The sequence below is a fragment of the Protopterus annectens genome, chromosome 4.part0 (genome assembly GCF_019279795.1).
Source record: "Protopterus annectens isolate FY-2018-M chromosome 4.part0, PAN1.0, whole genome shotgun sequence".
Taxonomy (NCBI): Eukaryota; Metazoa; Chordata; order Ceratodontiformes; family Protopteridae; genus Protopterus; species Protopterus annectens.
This window is the reverse complement of record NC_056733.1, coordinates 1266243161-1266267273: the sequence shown is the minus strand read 5'-3', so window position 1 is coordinate 1266267273 and position 24113 is coordinate 1266243161. Positions and strand designations below refer to the sequence as shown.

Sequence of the window (24113 nt, the reverse complement as noted above, 5' to 3'; positions counted from 1 at the left end):
CTTGCTTAAGCCTGATGTTCTTCGTATTTCACTGTTGCAGTCATCACATTTGGGTTATCTGCTTGCAGTAGCTCTCAGTCAGCCTGATTAATAAAGTCTTGGGTCCTACGTCAGTTGCTGTCTCCTCTTCGTGACGTCAGGTAGTCAGGGGTATAAAACATGCAGCCGATGTCATTACATAAGTCTTTCTTGCCGTGCAGTGCCCGAAGCAGAAGCAGTTCGCAAGTGCCGGTCGGTCGAGTTTCAGAACCGAAGTTTTCACCTAAAAGCCAAGTACCCCATTGGGGAAACTTTTTCTTACTCTAAACCGATGTTAGTAAAAGTAAATAATTGCATTTCTTGCGGAAAGCAAATACCTCATAAAGATTTTCATTCGTACGGTATTCATTGCCTAGGCCCGGACTTTTGACGTACCTCACTGTCGGTTTTGTGCCTTATTTAAACCAGGAACTATCAGTCATTGGTATATTTTTTCACTTCTAAATATTTTGGTGCTCGGTTTAATTATCCCGATATATCTTTGGTTAGCCATCTGACTACCGACATTCTGCAAAAACGGAAAGATAAAGACTTGAGACAGGCCGCCGAAGCGCCGGTACTCAGTGAGGTGCTTTCGCAGCCCCTGATATGCTACTTCAGATTCGCAGGCCTCTACTGAGACCCATTTGGAGTCCGGTATGCCGCAAAATGCTTCAACTGTGGAACCTGCGGATGTCTGTACCTTGGATGGGTCCGGAGCCGCTGTTCAGGCTTCTGAGGGTGTATTCAGGCCTACTGACTTGCATATTAAACAGACGCCATCTTCTTCAAGGCCTAAAACTCTAACCATGCCTAGAAAACTGACGCCCAGACCGCATGGTCAGGTCTCTATGCCTAAAAAAACAAATGAGAAGAATGACTGAAGACCTTATTTCTTTAATCAGGGGAAGCCAACCTTCCCCCACTGAGACCTAGGACTGAATTTGCTTATGATACTTCTGACCAGGATTCTGAAATTTCCGTTTCCTCTGATGACCAGGATTTACCCTTACCTACCTAGGAGGATTCTGATGCTGAGGACTCTATTCCCTCTGCTTCTCTCCCAGAGGATTTATTTTTTGGGTGAAACCTTGCATACTCTCAGGGAGCATTTTTGTTGGGAAAGTCAGGTTTTCTCTGACTCTAAAAAGGGGCTTAGGGATTTCTTACTCCTGCCCCAGCACAGGCCTTTAGCTATATCTCCTGTACTGGACATTGTTGATGATGCCTTTTCGGAATCTAGCATGGCCCCTGACTCTTTACCTCTTGCTCCCAGAAAACCCGATAGATATTACAGGGTTCCTGACTCTCACAAGTTCCTTTTCAAAAATCCTACTGCGGATCCTGAAACCATTTCACAGACACCCAAGAGCACTAAAACTTCTACAGCCAAAAATCCTACCCCCCTCTGATAGAGACTCCAGGGTGCTGGATAGATGGGGTAAGAAGTTATGCACTTCTGCATCTTTGGCCATTAGGGCCTTAAATTGCCAGTTTCATATGTTAACGTATCAGCAGCATATTACTGGATTGCTTAAACAGAAAATGATGTTGATTCCTGATTGTGCTGAAAATAAGGATTTACAGGAATTTAATGCATTCTGCTGAACAAGTTGGTAAACATACGTTGCAATGTGGTTTTGATTCACTAGAGGCATCTTGCAGGGCTGCTATAACTGGGTCTGTACTTAGCAGGCATGCTTGGTTTAAGGAGCAATTCTTGCCAGATTATGTTAAAGCGAAATTACTGGATACTCCCTTAAATCGGGACCGCCTGTTTGGCAACAAGGCCGAAGAATTTCTTAAAAAGATGGAGGAAAAAGCTAAATTTATGCAACCATTAAAGATTTTTTTACAAGTACAACCTCTGAGATTTAGTAGGCATTGGCCTTCTAAGAACTGGTCCTTTTCTGCCTCTTCCAGACCTTCTCAGTCCAAACCCAGATCCTGCAGAGCATCCAGGCTTCAGTCCCAGGGTACGCACATGACTAAGCAGTGGGGGGCCTCCACTTACAAACCTGGGAGTAATAAAACTCCCCCCATGGTAAACTGTTTCAATGACTTATTTTTAAAACTTCCAAGCACTTCTTAACTGACTTCCCCTTTGGGGGGAAAGATTGCACTTCATGCAAAGAACTGGTGACTCATTACCAAGGACAAATGGGTTTTAAATATAGTGTCCCAAGGATACAGATTTCAGTTCCATATGTTACCATCTCCAAGCGGTTGGCCGGATCTACTTCCAAATCAGTGGGCAAAGGCCCAAAAGCAAGTGCTCTTTCTTAAGCATAGGGGGCTATTCAGTTAGTACCAGAAGAGGAAAAGGGACAAGGTTTCTACTCGAGACTTTTCCTGGTACCCAGAAAAGAGACCATTCATAGTGTCCGATCCTGGACCTGTCTACTCTAAACACCTTTCTGGTGATTCCAAAATTCAAGATGCTGACTCTTCACCAATTGTTTCCTATACTAGGCAAAGATGCCTGGTTGGCAACACTAGATTTAAAGGAAGCATACCTGCACATTACAGTCAGGGACTCTTGCAGAAGATACCTATGCTTCAAAGCAGACTACACGTGCTGTCAGTTCTCTGCACTGCCCTTTGGTTTATCTACTGCGGCCAAGGTATTCAGAAAGTGCCTAGCTCCAGTCATTGCATTTTGCAGCAAAGAAATATTCAAATATACCCATATCTGGTCTATTGTCTAATTCAGGCAGAAAACCAGGACATACTTTTGAATCATCTGGCTTTTGTACTAAGGGTGCTAACTTGTCTGGGGTACACCATAAACGAAAATAAATCACGCCTGGTACCCTATCAACAAATTATATTTCTGGGAGCAAGCTTGAATACAACTTCCCAGATGACTTTCCTCACGCCAGAGAAACAAATTCACTTGCAACCTACTTCACACAAGTGGCCACAGAAACCCTGCCATCTGCAAGGCAAATACTACAAGCATTGGGGTTCATGGCCTCCTGCATTCTTGTAATTCCATATGCAAGACTGCATATGAGGAAACTACAGTGGTATCTAAAAAGCCTGTGGTGCCAACATTCTTAGGATCTAGAAGCAATGATTCCTATCATACCTTGCCTACACCTAGAGTTCCTTTGGTGGGCAGAGGCCTGCCACCAAAACAAGGGACTACCATTCACACTCCCCCCTGCCGCCCAAAGTAACAGACCCACCAGACTATGCATGGGGGGGGGGGGCAAACCTGGCAGGGAAGTGCATTCAGGGCAAATGGAACCCAAGTCAAATGCACCTGCACATCAATCTAAAAGAAATGATGTTAAGTTGTCAATCTCGCCTTCATTCTTGCTGGATGGGTTCGGAGCCGATCCTTTGCTCCGACTCTGCACTTGCTAAGCTCAAGAGTTCCTTCCACCAGCTCGAGGCAGCCCTATATCCCATGATGCAAGGCGGTGATTACCCAGATCTCGTTTGCCGCTTCGCTCATGAGGTAACTTTTTTACCAGCTCTTGGTAAGTGAATTTTTCTACCTTTTTTTTTGAGACTTTAGTCCACCCCAGTACTTTATATTTATATATATTACTTCCCGATTCACTTAGCCCTATTCCCGTTAGTGTCCCGTTCCCTTTATTCATATTTTTCTTTGCTAGTCGGGCCTTAGGTCTTTACCCCTCCTATATTTTTCCTGTCAGGGTTTGTTTTGGGTGTGTCTGTGTGTTTAATTTTTGGACTGACTGTGTAGTGTGTGTGTGTTTTTGGTACTCAGTCATGTCAAAAGAGGCTAGGGTCTCAGGCTTCAAGAAGTGTGACTCGTGCTGTCAGAAGATGTCTCTGACAGACGGTCACACTTCTTGTATTTACTGCCTGGGACCTCTACACCTGCAGGACTCCTGTGCTATTTGCCACTCCTTCAGCCAGAGAGTCCTGCAGGAACGTAGAAATAAACTCATTCTCAGGGGCTTATTAAAGCCTGAGAGCTCCCCAGCTAAGTCCGGCTCGGGGAAGCCCTCAAAGCCTCCCGAGGTCCAGGCTTCAGTCTCCAAGCCTTCGGCCTTGGCTCAGACTCCCTCGGAGTCGAGATCGGCTCCGGCTGGAGCCGATCCTTCCTTCTGTGAAGGTTTGGTATCGGCGCCGATATTCTTGCTTCCATGCCTGTGTCTACTCCGGCTGGAGCCGACACATCTTTGCCCCAGCTCGGAGCCGACAAGTTGTCGGCTCCAACTGGAACCGAAGGTTCTTAAGCTCCAGTGCCTCCGTCGAGAAAGAGATCTAGATCTCCGTCGCTGGAGTCTATTCATTCGGCTCCGGCCTCCCTTACTTTCGGAGCGGAGCCATCGGAAGCCGATCCTCAAGGTCTTCCAGACTCTCAGACCATGACTTGGAGAGAGTGGTGAGTAGACTGCTGAAATCACAGGCACTGGCCCAGATGCTTCATAGCCTGTCTCAGCAGACGACTGTTATTTCACACCCTCCAGAAATTCCTCCTTCGACTCTCCTTCAGAGCTCGGAGCCGGAGCTCATTGGAACTGTAACTGTTGGTCTTGGACTCCTATCTCCTCCTTGAGACCTTCCTTGGAGGGATCCGGTCGTCGGGCTTCCCTTGTCGGTTCCGAGGGGGCGAGTGGCATTGGACCCTTGTCCGACCCCGTTCTCCCTCTTGGAGCTTCGGCTTTGGTAAGCGCGGCACCGACATCTGCTTCGGAGCCTTCCCTTTCGGTGAGGCCGGGGATTCCTGTTTCCTCGGAGCGGGAGCTCTCGGTTCTCCCCGGGAGGGGAGCCTTCGAGGTGATGAGGAGTGTACTAGCCCCCGAGCTGAGTCAACAGTCGGTCCCTTTAGCTCCTCCCTCTTCGGTGCCTGTAGAAATCTCTTCCCACTCTCTTGCTCCCGGACCCAGAGATCCATCACCCCAGGTTTCCCCATTGGGAATACCTTCCTCTTCCAAGGTTTCTCCTGATCCTTCAAGGGAACCCCCGCGTAAGAGGACCTGCAAGAGGAAGCATTTAGACTCCCCTGAGTCTACGACATCAGATACTGACTTAGATGAGTCGGAGGGGTCCCCAAGATCCCCCTCTGAGGATGTCTCCTTTTCAGACATTCTTGAACTCCTGAAACAGAGGGGGAACTGGCCCTCCATTGACCCCTCCGAGGATGAGTCAATATACCTGGAGGCTTTTGGATCTCGACCCTCCACCTCCTGGGTGTCTCCGCCTTTCGACCCCCTCATGGACGTGATAGCTCGAAAGGCGTGGGCATCTCCTGATTCTGTGGAACCAGTCCCCAGGAGGCCTTCTAAATTTATCACGGCCCCCCACTGAAAAATGGTTTCTCACCAAAGGTGTCCCGGTTGATGCCATGGTGGTGGCGGCCGCCACCAAAAAGGAACTTGCAGATCTTTCTGTACCGGTCCATCCTCCTAACCAAGGAATCTAGGACCATGGACAGGTATGGTAAGCGGATGTTTTCTTCAGCGACCTTTGCTATGCGTTCGCTGAATTATCTATGTCACTTCACCCGACTTCAAAGAGATATCCTCAAGGAATTGGGTGAGGTGGTACAGGATCCGTCAGCTGCTGGGGTTCAAGAAAAGATGGCCTCTCAGCTGGGAATCCTAAATTCCATAACTAACTCCTCCATGCGGCTCATTTCTTATGCAGCCGATGGAGCGAGTAGAGCTGCGGGCACAGGAGTGGCTCTCAGACGCCAGTCCTGGATGCGACTTTGCAATTTTGCAGACCCCTTTAAGGCGTCCTTCACAAACTCTCCCTTCGATGGGACAACTTTGTTTGGACCTCAGGTGAAGGACACTTTGACCAGGTGCGAGCAAGACGGCAAGACTCTTTCTGCCGTAGGAGTCCGTTTCTCCACCCCTTCAAGACCTTATCCCAAAGGTCAGAAGGGAGGGGAAATGTGGTTCCGAAAATCTCAAGGAATCACGCCTGACACACGTGGTCAGTTTACCCCCAGAGGCAGAGGGGGTAATAACAACAGACGCCGCCCTAGGGGCAGAAGGGGGTCTGCAAAACCAGGGCAGTAGAGAGCCTCTCTGACAAGCCCTTCCAACATCCCTGAGGTGTTGCCCGACTGCCCACCCTTGGAGGCAGTCGGGGGGAGATTGTCACTGTACCCAGAAGCCTGGCTTTCCCTTTCTCAAGACAAATGGGTACAGTCGATCATATCCGAGGGTTACAAAGTACCTTTTGAGAAAAGCCCCTTCCCTCAAAAAGGATCCCTTCCAGACGTTCCACCCGGTCTAAGGGAAATTGCAAAACTAGAGGTCTCAAAACTTCTAGAGAAAAGGGCCATCCATCCAGTTCCAGCAGACCATTTAGAATCCGGAATCTACTCAAGGTTCTTTTTGGTCCCCAAAAAGATGGGAGACTGGAGACCAATATTAGACCTCAGCAGACTAAACAAGTCTGTCAAAAAGACGAGATTTCGGATGGTCACACTTCAATCGATTTTGCCCTTTCTGGACAAAGACAACTGGATGTGCTCTATAGACCTTCAGGATGCGTACTATAATATAACATAAAAATCCACAGACGCTCCAGAAGGTTTCTCCGCTTTCGGCTGGGGACCAGTTATTTTCAATTCAGAGCCCTGCCCTTTTGTCTCACCACAGCCCCCAGAGTGTTCACCAAATGCATGGCAGCGGTCACGGCTCACCTGAGACGTCAGGGATTCCAGGTGTTTCCGTACCTAGACGACTGGCTCCTCACAGCCACCACCAGGCATCGACTTCTCCAGGCCAGGGATTACACTCTACGTCTCTGCAGCCAGTTAGGGATTTCTGTCAACTTCGAAAAGTCTTCCTTATCGCCTTGCCAATCTATTACCTTTATAGGCGCAGATCTAGACACTACTCGGATGTCAGCAAATCTAACAAATCAAAGAATCCTCGATATCCAAAATCATGTTCGGATCATCCTATTCAGCGAAAAGGTACAAGCCAGGTTGGTCCTGAAAGTGTTAGGCCTAATGGCAGCTGCCATCACACTTCTTCCTCTGGCCCGCTTACGCGTCTCCTACAGTGGATGTTGTTTACCCAATGGTCCTTCCAGCAGTTGCCCATGTGTCACAAGATCCTTGTCACACAGATCTGCAAGAGCCACCTATCCTGGTGGATATCTTCCCCCCCTAGTCCATCAGGGCAGACCATTTGTCCCCCCGGCCCCGGTAGCCACTGTCACTTCGGATGCCTCCCTGATCGGGTGGGGGGGCATTATCAGGGCAGGATGGTCCATGGCACGTGCCAACTGTTCGAATACCACCTGCATATAAATGTCCTAGAGATGAGACCAGTGCTTTTAACGTTGCAAGGCCTCAACGACTTTCTTCCTTTAGGAACTATCGCAGTTCACACGGACAACATGTCCGTAGTATGGTATATCAACAAACACGGCGGGACCAAGTCCTATCCTCTGTGTCAAGAAGCTCTCAGACTTTGGCAATGGGCGATCTCCTCTCAGCGGTTTCTGATAGCAACACATATCCCCGGGAAAACCAACATCATAGCGGACAGGTTGAGCAGAGCTATACTCATGCCTCACGAGTAGTCTCTCAAACAATCTATAGCGGAAGAGATTTTTCAGAAGTGGGGCACTCCTTGCTGCGACCTTTTTGCTACACCCCAAAACAGCAAATGCCCAGACTTCTTCTCTCTCTTTCCACTTCCAGGCCATCCCCCAAGAGACGCTCTAACCCAGGATTGGCCCCGGGGACTTCTTTATGCTTTTCCCCCATTTCCGTTGATTCCTCAAGTGCTTCAGAAAGCTACCGACTTGAGAGCCAAGCTGATTCTCATTGCTCCTTACTGGCCTCGGCAAATTTGGTTCCCGTTCCTTCATCGACATCTCTTAGTGCAGCCTTGGCATCTGGACCCAGTTCCAGATCTTCTGACCCACCAGTCGGGTCAACTGCACCAGTCCATTCGTTCCCTCAACCTCACTGCTTGGTTGCTCCACTTCCTTCCTTAGCCAGGCTTCCTATGATCTCTAATCCCGTTAGGGATATCATAGTAGCTTCTCTAAAGTCCTCTACCAGAAGGATTTACTCTAGCAAATGGCAACGTTTTTCCTTTTGGGCAAGATCTAAGAACATAGATCCCTTTACTGCCCCTATTCAGTCAGTTTTGGACTTCCTAGCTGAATTTTTTCACGCTGGTTCTTCCTCTTCCACAGTTAAAGTCCAGCTGGCAGCAATCTCGAATTTTCATGTCGGATTTGCAGACCAGAATATTATGTCTCACAAACTTTGCAAAGCCTTTCTCAGAGGGATCTTCCTACTTAAACCCCCTGTTAGGGATCCTCCACCACAGTGGGATCTAAATTTAGTGCTGGCATCCTTAATACTTCCTCCTTTTGAACCGGCTGCTACATGCTCGTTAAAATTTCTCTCTTGGAAGACACTCTTTCTAGTCGCTATTACTTCGGCTAGAAGGGTGTCCGAACTTCAAGCTCTCTGTGTTCGTCCCCCTTATTTGGTCTTCCACAAGGATAGAGTATCTTTGAGAACTAATCCATCCCTTTTGCCCAAGGTTGTTTCTAAGACAAATTTAAACCAATCTATTGATCTTCCAGTATTTTTTCCCAATTATTCTGACAGGGTGGAACAAAAATTGCATTGCCTAGATGTTCATCGCCAACTCTAATATTACTTGGACAGATCAAAGCAATCTAGAAAGTCTGATCATCAGCTTTTTCTTTCTTATGCTGAAAATAAGAAAGGTCTCCCTGTTTCTAAGGTGACCTTATCCAGATGGCTGTCTTCCACTATTTCTTACATTTATCAGCTTAGGGGCAAACAGCTGACCTCAATACCAAAAGCACATTCTACCAGAGGCCTAGCCACATCTACAGCCTTTCAGGCTAGACTACCCTTAGACACTATTTGTGCAGCAGCCACTTGGGCCACTCCTCATACCTTCATCTCACATTACAAATTGGATTTGGCCTCCAGGGACAGGGCGAGTTTTGGTTCCACAGTTCTCAAGAGTCTGTTCCATTGAGCCACCCAGGATAGAGGTGCTAGGACGGTCCCATCCAGCAAGAATGAAGGCGAGATTGACAACTTAACATTTAGAAGTTATGTACCTACCATAACGTTCCATGTTAGTTGTCTTCTCTCGCCTTCTTTCTTGCATCCCTCCCTCCTGTCCCCCTAGCCTGGACAGACCTTGAACTATCCTCTTCTCTGGGAGATTTCTCCCTTGGACACCAGTTAGCTCTGCACTTAGTTACCTGGGTTTCCCTTTACAGTTTTTTTCTCAGGTTAGTTGTTCTTCTTCCCTTGGGAGAAGATAGTAGATAATTTTTTCCTCTAGCTACCAAACGAGATCTGGGTAATCACCGCCTTGCATCATGGGATATAGGGCTGCCTCGAGCTGGTGGAAGGAACTCTTGAGCTTAGCAAGTGCCGAGTCGGAGCAGAGGATCGGCTCCGAACCCATCCAGCAAGAAAGAAGGCGAGAGAAGACAACTAACATGGAACGTTATGGTAGGTACATAACTTCTAATTAGCTGTACAGAATGCTCTGACAGCCTTCCAGGACCACATTCTTCCAGGAAAATTAATGGTAAAGACGGACAACACCACTGTTGTGTTACATAAACAAGCAGGGGGGTACACATTCTTACTCCCTCTGCAGACTAGCCATGACATTGTGGAACACAGCCTTTAGCTACCAAGTGCATCTACAGGCTCAGTTCCTGCCAGGAAAACAAATTACACTGGCAGATGGACTAAGCAGAAATCTCATGGACCCACACGAGTGGAAACTCGCACCAAAGATTTTCAACATGTTGACAAGCAAATGGGGGAACCCAGCTTTAGACCTGTTTGCCTCCCACCAGAACTGTCAGTTGGAAAAATTTTGCACAAGGACTTCCCACTGACAAGCTTGGAAAGTGGATGCTCTGCCCTTCAGCTGGAAAAACCTAACAGTTTATGCCTTTCCTCCTCGGCCTCTGCTCTCCAAAGTTCTACTAAAGATCAACCAAGACAAATCAAGGACCATTTTGATTGCACCAGACTGGCCACATCAACACTGGTACCCCCTCCTGTGCAGTGTGTCACTGTGGGCCCCATGGCACCTGCCTCAGACACCTACCTACCCTGCTGTCTAGGCAGGAGAGCCAGATTCTGCACCCTCAGCTTCAAACACTGAACCTAGCAGCCTGGCTAATTACCTAATCCCTTCTTTACCATCCCTCAGTAAACCAGTGATGAATATCATTTTAGAGGCAAGAAGGCCTAGTACTAGAAAATCTTATGCTGAAAAATGGAAAAGATTCTGTGCCTGGAACCATTCTCAAGGGATGAGCACAGCAGTGCCCAATTTACCTCAGATTTTACAATACTTAACTGAGATGCTTCACAAGGGCCTGTATTTTTCCTCAATAAAAAGTCATGCCTCAGTCATTTCAGCTCATTATAACACACAACCTCCCTTCTTCTCTCATCCACTGCTCAAGTAGTTCCTCAGAGAGGCCAAAAATTTAAGACCAACCAGGAGAGCTCCAACTCCAGCCTGGGACCTTAACTTTGTATTGGAGAAACTCGCCCTTCCTCCTTTCGAGCCAGCTGCTACTGCAGATTTAAAATTCCTTTCTTGGAAAACAGCTTTCTTTTTAGCAATCACTTCAGCAAGAAGGTTATCTGAATTACAGGCCCTTATGGCGTGGAGCCTTTCATTATTTTTCATGCGGACAGGGTGTCTTTCAGGACCAATCCCTGTTTCATGTCAAAGGTGGTATCCAGTGTGGCCCTTAATCAGTTCATTCATTTGCCAACCTTCTTTCCTAAGCCACAGAACAAAGGGGAACAGATGCTGCACTCCTTAGATGTGCACAGACAACTTAGATTCTACTTGGACAGGACTCAATCTCAAATGAAATCTGAACAACTGCTGGTGACATTTTCCTGCAGGGACAGAGGGGAAGGCGATTTCAAAGCAAACCATCTCCAAATAGATAGGCCATTGCCTTCATTTCTGCTATAAACACCATGGAAAACCTATCCCACAGGGGATCAGACCCCTCTCAACCAGAGCTGCATCTACCTCTACAGCCTTTCTCAGAGGCGTACCTACCAGGGACATCCTAGAAGCTGCTACTTGGAGTTCTGTACATACTTTCACCAAGCATTGCCATTTGCCAACTTTCTCTAAATCCAGAGCTGGCTTTGCCACTGCAGTCTTGCAGGGCCTTTTAGCTGGTCCTAATGCTATCCAATTTCCTCCTCCCATTCTTAGCTTTGGGAATCTACCCAAATGTGATGAATGCAACAATCTAACACGAAGAACATAGTACAGTTGTATACACTTACCATAAATGTAGGTGTTCAAGTGTATTCACTGTTGCAGTCCTGGTTACCCTCCCTCCAGCCCCCTGACTACTTTTGGCTATACATCTTCTCTCCTTTACAATGCTTAAAAGCTTTTTGGTATATTTGCTTTTTTGTTGGAGGTATAACCTTCCATATTTATAGATTTATTTGCTTCCCATTAGGGGGGGCACCTGACATCTGGGGCAAGAAAAACTGATGTAATGATGTTGGCTGCATGTTTTATACCCCTGACGTCACGGAAGAGGAGACCGCAACCGACGTAGTACCCAAGACTTTGTTAATCAGGCCGACTTGAGGGCTACTACAAGCAGATAACCCAAATGTGATGACTGCAACAGTGAATACACTCTAACATCTACATTTATGGTAAGTGTGCACAACTGTACTTTTTTGATAGTGCCATTTTCAGAATGGCACTTCACAACTTTACTATCTCTTCCTCCTCATTTAGGATTTCTGTTAACACCTGAATTAAAAGATGCTTATCACCAAATCCCTGGTCATCTAGACTTCAGGTGTAAGGTTTTGGATCTCCTTATCTGTTCTCTGCCTTACCCTTTGGACTATCCACTGCACCATGAGTGTTCACAGTGTTAAGCTCCAGTTATAGCTCATTGCAGACTACAAGGTATCCACATATTTTCATAGTTGGATGACTTTCATATCTTTGCAGAGTCTTTTTCAAAGTGACAGGAATCTTTCAAGTGTATGAGAAATCTCTTACATAAGCTGGATTTCTGAGAGAACACTCAAAAGTCTTTTGACTGTACACACAGGATTGTGTTCCTTGGGTGTCTGCTACACACCTCAATTCAGAGAGGCTTTCTTCAATAGGAAAAAAAAATTGAACAATATCCAGATGTATTTCTAGGGTTTTCCACACAGACTTTGCTGCTGCAAGTGGAATATCTCAGTATTTTGGGTCTCATGGTGGCTATGATTCTCATTTATACTCCTGCCAAAACTCCACATGAGAAAGGTACAGTGGTATATGAAGTCTTTTTGGCCCCAGCACTAACACCCGTTTTTATCAGAAGAGAAATCACTTGGCAGAGCCAACAAATACCTGTAATTCTGGGTCTCCCATTCTTCCACCCCCCCCCGCATCAAAATAGTCTGTCACTGCAAACACTTCAGATTTTACTTGGAGTAATTTCAGTAGGGATAAAAGTGCACCCAAGGACAGGTGCAAACAAGTATGAGAGATTGCTTACTCTAATTAAGGCTGTTGACTCTCTGAATCATCTTTGATGTCCTTCAAGAATGCAACTGCAGTCCTTACATATGGGTTGTCCTGCCTCAGGCAGCCCTCTGTCAGCCGGATTCCAAAGTCTGGGTCCGACGTCGGCTGATGTCACCTCCTCCCCGATGTCAGAGCGGCCGGGGTATAAAAGCATCAGCCGACGCCATCTTCCTCAGTCTTTCTTGACGCGCGGTGCCCGAAGCAGAAGCAGTTTGCAAGTGCCGGTCGGTCAGCTCCTGTGTTTTACGTATCCGAAGTCATCAAAAAGCTAAGTACCCCATTGGGGATCTTTTTCTTGCCTCAGCCGATGTCAGAATAAACTGAAAAAGTTAATAACTGTTTGTCTTGTGGTAAACAAATACCTCATAATGACTTCTATTCTTACTGCCTCCCCTGCCTTGGCCCAGACCACGACGTCTCGGCCTGTGCTGCCTGTGCTTGCTTCAATAAGCGCACACTCAGGCGCCGGGCAGAGTTTGCTGAAGACTTTTTAGGTGATAAATACTCTTATACCATGCCGTCGGAACAACCGACACCTCATATTTCCAAAAAACGAAAGGACCGGGACCGACTTTCTCAGCCCGCAACTTCCACCGACACCACGCCAAAAACTTCCGCGAGTGCATCGGTGTCTTCTGAGGCGGTTGTTCCACCGCTCCGGACCAACTACACCGCTTTACCGATCTCTCCGGTCCCGGAGCCTGCGCCGGTGCCGGTTGTTGATTTTCCTCCAGACACTGAAGCCCAAGATTTGCCTGAGACCATACCGGTGGACAAGGTTACTCCAGCACGTGGGGCAGCTAGGCCCCCTATGTCTATGTCTATCAAGGCCTACACACGTGCTAAGGCTGCTGGCCAGGCTAAGTCTCACTCTCCTAAAGCTTTGCCTCAGCCCACTACTGATAAACAAATCATGTCTTTAGCAGCAGATTTAATTTCTTTAATCAGAGGCTCCCAGGCCCATCCTGAAAGAGAATCTCAGCCACCTTCTGACAAAAGGCCCAGGGTTGAGCATACTGACACCCTCTCTACAGAAGAAGCCTCTGGTGATTCTGATCATTCAGATACCCAGGAAGAGTCCTTCCAGGCCTACGAGGATTCGGATGCGGAGGATTCTATTCCCTCTGCTTCTCCACCTGAGGGATATCTCTTTTGGGGAAATTCTCCACTCCATGAGGGAGCACTTTCAGTGGCAAGGCCAGGAATTCTCCGACTCCAGGAAACTGCTTCGTACCTTCCTTAAGCTTCCCCAGCACAGGCCTTTAGCTATCCCTCCAGTGTTAGATGTACTGGATGATGTGTACTCAGATTGAGTGCTTCTCCTGATTCTCCCCCCTGCTCCTGTCAAGCCGGACAGATACTACAGGGTCCCTGAAACTCACAAACATTTCTTTAAGGCCCATGCTGTTGATCTAGAAACAATTTCCCAGGGGCCCAAAGGGGTGACAACATCCACGGCCAAGAATCCTTTGCCCTCAGACAGGGAAGCTAGGTCCCTGGAGAGGTGGGGCAAAAAAGTTTATACCTCAACCACACTGGCCATGAGAGCCCTCAGTTGCCTTTTTCATATGTTTCAGTATCAGGATTTCTTGATGGATGATTTGCAGACAATGTTAGCCTCTCCTGAGCCTTTAGATAGAAAGGCCTTGCAGGATGTGGTTCACAACACACAGCAGGTTAGCAATCATTTTCTTCAGTGTGGTTATGATGCATTGGAGGCTTCATGTAGGGCAGCTATGACAGGGGCTGTCATACGTAGACATGCATGGTTAAAAGAACAGCCGTTACCAGATCATGTTAAAGCAAAGCTTCTAGATGCACCTCTGGAAAAGCACAAGCTATTTGGTACTAATGCTCAGGATGTGTTGAAATCAATTGAGGAAAAGGCTAAATCAGTGCAAACAGTCAAGGATTTCCTCCAGGTTCAGGCTCCTAGGTTCAGCAGGAATTGGCCTTCTAAGAACTGGTCCTTTCCGGACACTGACGAGTTTCAAAGGGAAAAAAACAGGCGTGCCCGAGTAAGAGGGCAATACAGCGGCTCCTACAGGGGACGCCATTGGCAACCGACTAATCAGAGAGGTGGCGCAGGGACTTCCCCTGCCCCACAGGGACAATCACAATGACTTGCCTTTGACACCGCCGACCAAGGCTCAAAGAGAAGCACCTTTAGGTGGAAAATTATCCTTATTTTCAAAAAATTGGCACATTTTAACAAAGGACAAATGGATTCTGGACATAATAGACCAAGGCTACAGGTTCCACTTCCATACATTACCAACAAGACAAGGCATGCCAAACCTGCCACAAAATCAAAGGGCAGAGGCATTCGAACAAATTTCAAAGCTGAGACAAATCAAAGTAATAGAAAAGGTTCCTCCTCAGGAACAAGGCCAGGGATTTTACTCAAGACTGTTCCTTGTTCCAAGAAAAGAATAGCAATGGAGACCTATACTGGACTTGTCCGCTCTAAACACTTTTCTCATTGTACCAAAATTCAAAATGCTGACGCTACAGCAACTCCTTCCCATGCTGGGCAAGGGGTCTTGGCTGGTTACTCTGGACCTCAAGGAGGCATACCTGCATGTCCCAATCAGACACAGTTGCAGAAGATACCTCAGATTTCTTGCAGGGTCAGAGCATTATCAATTCTCAGCATTGCCTTTTGGCTTATCTACTGCACCCAGAGTATTCACGAAATGCCTGGCATCAGTAATTGCACACTGCAGACTCCAGGGGATACAAATATACCCTTACCTGGACGACTGCCTTATACAAGCGGACAGCAAGCAAGCCTTGACAAAAAACTTGAATTATGTCATTCACTTACTACAGGCTTTGGGATACACAGTCAACTTACAAAAATCAAGACTACTGCCATCCCAGCAAATAACTTTTCTAGGAGCCAAACTAGACACAGAATCACAAATGGCTTACCTCACAGAAGAGAAACAAGAACAATTACCATATTACTTCAAAAGCCTAGCAAAGCTCACCCAGATGACTGCAAGGAAAATCCTACAGGCCCTGGGTTTCATGGCATCTTACATACTACTGATTCCACTGGCAAGACTACACATGAGAAAACTACAATGGTACCTAAAAAGTTTATGGTCTCAGCACAGCCACAACTTAGAAGCAATTATCCCACTCATCCCATGTCTACAAAGGGAATTTTTGTGGTGGGCCCAAGCAAGCCAGTTAAACAAAGGGTATGCCTTTCAACAAGCCTCAAACAAGCCAAACCATTACAACAGACGCCTCAGACCATGGATGGGGGGGGGGCGCACATGGAGGGCAGATGTATTCAAGGGCAATGGGCCCCCCAGGAAGTACATCTGCACATCAATCAAAAAGAGATGTTAGCAGTAATGCATGCAATCGAGGCCTTCGGAAAATATCTTCAGCAAGGTCATCTACTAATAAAGACAGACAGCACCACTGTTATGTGGTACATAAACAAGCAGGGAGGTACTCATTCTTACCCCCTTTGCAGACTAACAATGACTCTTTGGGAAAAAAACCTGAAACTGAACATACAGCTACAATCCCAGTTTGTTCCGGGCAGAGACAATGTTCTAGCGGACAGTCTAAGCAGAAACATCCTGGACCCACACGAATGGATGTTGCATCCAGACATTTTTGTACAAATAACTTCTGCATGGGGGAGGCCGGACGTAGACCTCTTTGCCTCCCACCTCAATCATCATCTGAAAAGGTTCTGCTCGAGGTCTCACCATCCACAAGCCTGGAAAACAGATGCCCTCTCATTCAGCTGGAACTCTGTAACAATCTATGCATTCCCACCTCTACCATTGATGACCAAGGTGTTACTGAAGATCAAAGCAGAGCAACCGAAAGGCATCTTAATAGCTCCAGATTGGCCAAGACAACACTGGTATCCATTACTAAGGAGCATAACTTGCACCAAACCGTGGACCCTGCCTCTGTGGTCTCTACTCTTGACTCAGCACAATTACAGGACGGTTCATCCCAACCTGCAAACTCTGCAGCTGACAGCTTGGAGGGTCCCATGATTTCTCCCCATATCTCTCTCTCCAAGGAAGTTTAAGAGATATTATTAGAAGCGCGCAGACCTTCCACCAGAAAAGCTTATTCAGCCAAATGGAAGAGATTCAGCATCTGGAATACCAACAAGGGACAGGATGCATCAGTAATGAACATCCCACAGATATTGGAATACTTGGCAGACATGCTGCATAATGGACTTTCCTATTCTTCCATAAAAATACACGCTTCAGCAATTTCAGCAAGATACAACACTGATCCACCTGTGTTCTCACATCCTTTGCTAAGACAATTTCTAAGAGGGGTAAAGAATATCAAGCCTCCCAGAAAACCACCAGTGCCTGCATGGGACCTCAATTTCGTGTTGGAAAAATTAACTCTTCCTCCCTTTGAACCAGCAGCATCTGCAGAATTGCAATTTCTTTCCTGGAAGACAGTTTTTCTGTTGGCAATAACATCAGCAAGAAGAGTTTCGGAGATGCAGTCCCTCATGGCAGTACCTCCATTCCTCATTTTTCGTCAGGACAGGGTTTCTTTAAGAACCAATCCTTCTTTTATGCCAAAAGTGATATACAGGGTATCTCTAAATCAAGCAATTCACCTGCCTACTTCCCCAATCCTCAAAATAAAGGGGAAAAGCTGCTGCACACTTTGGACATTCACAGACAACTACGCTACTGCTTGGACAGAACAAAGGCCAACAGAAAGTCTGACCAACTATTTGTAGCTTACGCTCCTGGAGTGCAAGGAAAAGCAATTTCCAAACAAACAATTTCAAAATGGATTGGACATTGCATCAGATTCTGTTCTTCTTTCCATGGAAAGGGTGTGCCAGCCAATGTCAGACCACACTCCACCAGAGCCACAGCCACCTCCACAGCCTTCCTAAGAGGGGTGGCTACAAAGGACATTCTAGAAGCTGCTACATGGAGCTCCGTGCATACATTTTCCAAACACTACAACCTCCCTTTATATTCCAGATCCCGAGCAGGCTTTGTGGCAGTCCTGCAGGGCATTTTAGCTACACCATCCTTATCTTAGAGCCTACCACCCCCAGCTTGGCTATGGTATTCAACCCATATGTAAGGACTGCAGTTGCATTCTTGAAGGACATAGTACAGTTTTGTACCTACCATAAATGTAGATGTCCGATAGATATGCAACTGCAGTCAGGTTTTCCCTCCCTCCTACCCCTCTGTGTATTGGGTCCACTTTCCTCCTTTTATACTTAGCTGGGGATATCTGTTATGGTGTATCTGTTTATTGCTGTTGTGTATGTCTGGAATTTTTTATCCAGTTCTAATTTTAGCCTTCCTTGGAGGGCACCTGGCATCTGGGGCAAGAAACACTGAGGAAGATGGCGTCGGCTGATGCTTTTATACCCCGGCCGCACTGACGTCAGGGAGGAGGCGGCATCAGCCGACGTCGGACCCAGACTTTGGAATCCGACCGACCGAGGGCTGCCTGAGGCAGGACAACCCATATGTAAGGACTGCAGTTGCATATCTATCGGACATCTACATTTATGGTAGGTACAAAACTGTATTTTGCCCTGAGCCTCTGTACGTTAATGACTGTATCGCAGTTATGTGGTAAATTAACAAGCAAAGGGGAACTATGTCTTATCCCCTTTGCCGACTAGCCATGTTAGTTTGGGATATAGGTTTGCAGAACAGTCTTGCTCTGTAGATATCCTATAGTTCTGTCCGAGCAAAATTGTGTGGCAGACAAAGCTGACCAGGACAAAGGCAGATGCTCAGAAATGGAAACTAGATCAGGGAGTATTCCAAGATTTTATCCATTTCTTGGGAGCTTTTCAAGTAGACCTGTTTGACTCCTCGCTGAACAATCAGCTGGCAAAACTCTGCTCCAGGACTCCATGCAAGAAGGCCTGCAAGAAAAATGCCTTTTCCTTTTTGGACAGGAATGCTCCTGTATGCTTTTCTACCCTTACTACTGATATCTAAGGTACTTCTGAAGATACAGAAGGAATTCCCCAAGATCATTGTGGTGACTCTGTCCTGGCCCATAAGACCGAGTCTCCCTTTTGGAAACGGCCGGTGGCTGTTTTCACAAGATTCTTCAAAGAATGGCTCTACTCACGTAAGAACAAGTGCATTTGATACATTCTGACCCCATTCAACTTCAGCTAACTTTCCTGAGTGATAGTCTTAATTCCCTTTGTGTACCTGCTTATTGAAGACATGCAGCAGGTGTTAATGATGGCAAGAAAGCCTCCTCCTACAAAATCCTATTTTAACAAATGGAAAAGGTTTTCTAGTTGGTGCAAACAAAATTACCAGCTCCTGAACCCTTTGCCTTCCACCTCTCAGATGTAGTAAGCTAGGATAATTTAGCCATATAGCTAAGGCTAATGCAACAGTGATCATTATGATGGCTAATGCAGCAATGATCATTATGATGAACATAATGTAGTTGTGCAGGTGAACTTACCATAACAATAGGTGTTTGAATGATGACTGCTAACAGTAGCTGCTCCCTCCTTCCCCTTAGTGTTTTTTTATGTTCTTTTGCCAGGGTGCAGACATTATTTATTTTTTACTTATAGCTATGTCCTCTCAGGGCTCAGCCTCCTTCTCTGTTGGCATGGAAGCTGTGAAGAACTTGGCACCCAAACCTGTCTTTTTAGGAAACTCAGCTTGAGCGCTTGGAAGGTGACATGAAGCTTTGGAAACTGGCAGAATATAACCCATATATCTAAGGCTACTGCAGCAGTGATCATCCGAATATCTACTCTTATGGTAAGTTTATTTAAGCATCTGTACATTCCTCATTGTCCATCTTTCTGTATACCACTCTGTGTAGTCTGCCATAAATTTTAATTAGTGGTTTCCAAAACAGACGTGTTTAATTTCAACTATTTCTTAGCCCATCCTTTGTTCTTGTTGAAGACATTGCTAGTAAGTGTTGTTAGGATAACTTCCATTTCTATAGACGAGTCCCACTTTAACTCTTTTTCAATGTAAAGATTTAAATATTTTGGTAAATACATTTCTTCATGTTAAAGTTTCAAACACAGTTCTTAAGTACTTGTTATGTCTTCTGATAGTCCTGTTGCTCTGTCATTTTGTGTTTTGTGCCCTGGAGCAATTTTCTCAATCATCTTTCTGTCTTTGATTTCACAGAATACAGGACTCCAATTTAGCATTTGGCATTTTTATCTATTTCTAGTTCTATTTGTTTTTCCATTTGTCTTTAAATGTTTTTTTGTAATTCAGCTGCTATAAGTTTCTGCTGGTGTTTCAAAGTGGTCACATTACAGGTCTTCACTTCCTTTACCGTCAGAGGATCTTTGAAATAACAGCTCCATTTTATTTTCCGAGAAGGATTCCTTGAAATTTTCCAGCAGCATGGTATCTCTTTAATTTGCTGTGATGTCAAGAATAGATTTTCATTCAAGTGGTGAGTAAAATTAGGTTTAAAAAAATTATCTTGTTACTACTTTAGCTCTTGAATTATGCTGTCACCATCTTCATTGTGCATACTTCCCCCAGCATATTTGTGATTTGAATGAAAAATCGCATTCTCAGTTTGTGCACATCAGTAGCTTTATTTCACTGCTTGTTACTAATAATTCTCTGGCCCTTGGAACTGAGTAGAAAGTGAGTTGTGATGCAGCTTATTGTTGTGGTCATGCCATGGTGGTACGTGTGCAGTTTATAAAGATACAGTGGCTAGTATAAATTCAGTACAGACCAGATCATATCATTACTGGACAGTTGTAAGTGGATGCTAAACATTTTCACTGGGAAACACTTTATCATTTTGCCTTGTTCAAAGTTTTTTTTTTTCTTAAACCTTTTTTCTTTCAGATCTTTTTGCTAGTTCAGAGCAGAAGATGGAGAGATGGACTTTGTTCTAAACAAGTGCAGTACCACCGGCTGGACCAAAATGTGAATGAAGCCATGCCTTCACTCAAAATCACTAATGAATATATTTTCTGAAGAAAAAAAGGCACCGTTAGTACATTTTATACAATCATGAGCAGTTTCTTTACATTCAAAAATGATGTCCTTTGGTTATTGGTGTTTCCTTTTTATAATGAAGTAAATATTGAAAGGTTTGAAAATGAGCATTTTTGTACTTGTGTGTTAACAGCTGCATTCACATGTTGTCAGGCTCTTGAGTTTATTTGAAATTTCCAGACCTGAAGGCAAAGCAGGTACAGTGTGCTTTTTGATATGACAAGAAATTAAATAAACTGAAGGAAAAGTCCTTATCATATAAACTATATGTAAAAACTATTTTGAAAAAAAAGGTGAGGCTCTCCTTGTATGTTTACTTTATGGGGTAGGCAGTGCCAAAAATGTTACTTATTCTTATATATATATATTTTTTAGTTTTTGGTTGCTTAAGTATCAAACCAATATTTGTTGGCAATATTTCATTCCACTTATTTCATCCTAACTGGTCATCATCTTTAGGTGGTAGCCCTTTCCAGAGGGACTGATATTGTCTTGTTTAGAACAATAGATTTTCCTCCCATCATCGGCTGATAAAGCTGCCACACAATTCCTGGCAAATAGTGATAATGATCTCAGAGAACTAATTGGTTCTTACAACCAGGTGGCGAATGCCCTTTATGAATTAATTTTTCCTTGGGATATTCTTAAAGATTTTTGAATTGATTTTGACAAGGTTGTATGTATAATTGCAGTGTCAGAAATTTTTAGTCTGTTTTATTTGAAATCTGTTTATTTGAAATCTGTTCCTGATCTTTGCACATGAAGGTTTCTATCATCAGGTAAACTCCCTTTTGTCTCTACCATTCAATCTTATATTACAGGCTTCTGCAGTTGGCCTTAGGGGGAACTCCTTGTCATGAATATGCAGCAGTCTTTTAAACATAGTTGTATGAATGTGTAAGCCAGAGTAATGCTGAGCTGTCATGTGTTTTTTTTTTTCATATTTAATTTAGAAATGACAGCTCGTTGTGATCCATATTACCTTCAAATTTTGGTAGCTTTTGAAAGCATGAATTCCTTCCAAACGTATTTTTTGAATTTATTACGGCCTTTCAAAATGTCTTATTTTTCTTTAGATCTATTCAAGTCTGAGTTTTATATTTTGCTACTGGCTCGATAATCTGTTCAATGGTCTTGCAAACAACTGGAATATGAGCCATTGGAAATACTTAAGATTTCCAGTTTAAATTCTTACTTCTTTCATCTGTATTGTTTTTGAATGTAGTGGCGTGCCCTGATGAACTGTGATCAGAATGGGAGTGCGGCATACTTACCCTGCTTGTTTCATTGTGAAAGTGGCTGTTGAAATTGCCTTACAACCTTTGCCAGCTTTACTGTGTTTTTAATGTGAGATAAGTAAAGTTGTGGATAGGATGGTTTCCTTCAAAAACCTCTTTCCTAGAGGTTAGTGGCAGAGATTGACCTATGAAATAAGCTGCTAATTGTGGACCAGGATGTTAGCTGATGTCATTGCTGTTGTCAAATATCATTAATTTCCTGTAGAGCTTTGGTTTGTTAAAATGATAACTTGGGCTCAAGGAGAGAGAATTGCTATTTGTCATGTACTGCATGGCAACTCACTTATCCATTCAAGGAAACTGTCTCTACTCCTAGAAAAAATCTGGATGAAGGACTGCTCCCCTCCCATTTAAAAGGCTTTGGTGCAAATAAGATGCACATTCATGGAGACAAAATCAGTGTGGATCTTCACAGCTGTACTTAAACAGGCTTTAGATGCTACTGGCGACTAGCACTTATCTTGTTCATACACTGACATTTCTTCGTTTATAACATCACAAACAGTCTTGATAGCTTCTGGTTGGTTCTTTATTCTGGGTGTGTTTTCATTTTTTCTTGGAGGATGAGATGTTTGTAGAAGAGTCACACTGTATACATTGTTTCATAGAAAACATCACAGCAACAAAGGTAAAAGTAACACTTTGCTTAGTAAAAGACGCTAATTTCATTTCACTGGCTCTTCAGTCTTCTGTCAGCTTTTAACCATAAAACTTTGAAATTGCAGTCATAACTCTCAACTGTGCCTGACTTTCAAGGATGTTCCTCAGTCTAGCTCAGAAGCTTGATCTATTCCTCATTTTTTCTTTTTTTTTCTTTGAGAAAATGTAGGCAGCACAGTGGGGCAGTTGACACTATTTTTGTCTTACAGCAAGAGGTTCTCCAGTTTGTTACTCTTCCTGGTTGCCTTTTGTGCAGACACTGCATATCTTTTCTGTTTGTGTGGGTTTTCTTTGAGTGCTATGGCTTCTTCCTCATTCCATAGGCATGCAGTAGTTGAATTGGACACACTAAATTTGCCATAGGTGTGTGTGTGTGTGTGTTCCTACAAGTGTGTGGTATGGACGAAACTGCAGAACTAGCCACCTGGCGGTCTTATCGCTGTTGATGTGACATCTCGAACCTCTGTGTAAAAATGGGAAAAATTGGTTTTGAATGGCTGACTGGATGGATGTGATGATTTACAGTCAATAAATGGCAGTCATTTAAGACACAGACTTGTTTTACTTCAGAAAATGCATGTCAATTACAAAGTGCTTGTGTTCTTATTGAAAGTAGTACTGGTATTTTGACATTTTTTAGAACTGTGTTTCCGATTCTCAGAGGTGGAGGACTATGAATGAAACTAAGTACGTACTGCAAAGATGAGGATTCTTCTTGAGTGCAAGTTACTGCCAGACTGTTAAGTGCTTCTCCTTTGTAAGTTATTCATGTTTTTTTCCTGTCAGATTTTTTTTTTCTGTCAGTATGCCGCTGTAGTTCTGGTAAGCTGCGGAGCCACATTTATTAAAATACTGGATGAGCATAACATGGTCAACCCAAAGGAACTATGAAGCATAGGTGTCATCAGAAGTTATTTTGATGCAAGCCTCAAAAGTATTAGGACAGATTTTATGAATGAGGAGTTACCAGAAGTTGAAATTGTTAAAGGGCATCAAGCTAGTATCAGTTAAAAGGGGCTCTGGGAAATGACTAAGTTAGGTCTAGTATCATCCAGCAGTATATATTCTTGTTTTATAGCACTGTTGTCTGTACAGCCCAATACAAAACTTTGGCATAAGCAAAAACTGCACATAGGATGCCTGTCATTCGTTTTTCTTTACACAGCACACTAGTTCCATTCCTTATCAGTATTTTACATGTGCAACTATATTTAACTCCAGTGTAGTAGTCCATTTGGTTTCTCTGTAACTGTTTATTAGAAGTTGGTAAACTTTACAAATGTTTTACTTGGTGACAAAGCAAAAGAAAATATCTTTACTTAATCTCAGTGTGGTATTAAAATGGAAGATTGATGTGTGCTGTATTACTACCAAATGCATTGCCTTGGTAACATAAAATAATTTTAGCAGATTCTCAGCATTGTCAGAGTTTCTGCCTGGCCTGAGATTCTTTTTAAAGTTACCAATTAGTTTTAATTTGTTTACTCTAACTTAGTCACATCATGGTTGCAAAAATTGCGAGAGCTCATTGCTGATATAGCAGGTGTATAACTTTCTTT

At 44.5% G+C, this 24113-nt stretch overlaps 1 protein-coding gene across 1 annotated transcript in view; it reads left to right on the top strand.

Annotated features, from left to right (window-relative positions):
- Positions 1-24095, top strand: part of CCHR4.PART0H5orf15 (chromosome chr4.part0 C5orf15 homolog) — a 499490-nt gene extending 475395 nt beyond the window's left edge. Inside the window, exon 3 of the mRNA XM_044069160.1 lies at positions 20444-24095. Coding sequence (XP_043925095.1) covers positions 20444-20575 — 132 coding nt within the window. The 3' untranslated portion in view covers positions 20576-24095. The remainder of the gene's footprint in view (positions 1-20443) is intronic.
- Positions 24096-24113: the final 18 nt, after the last annotated feature.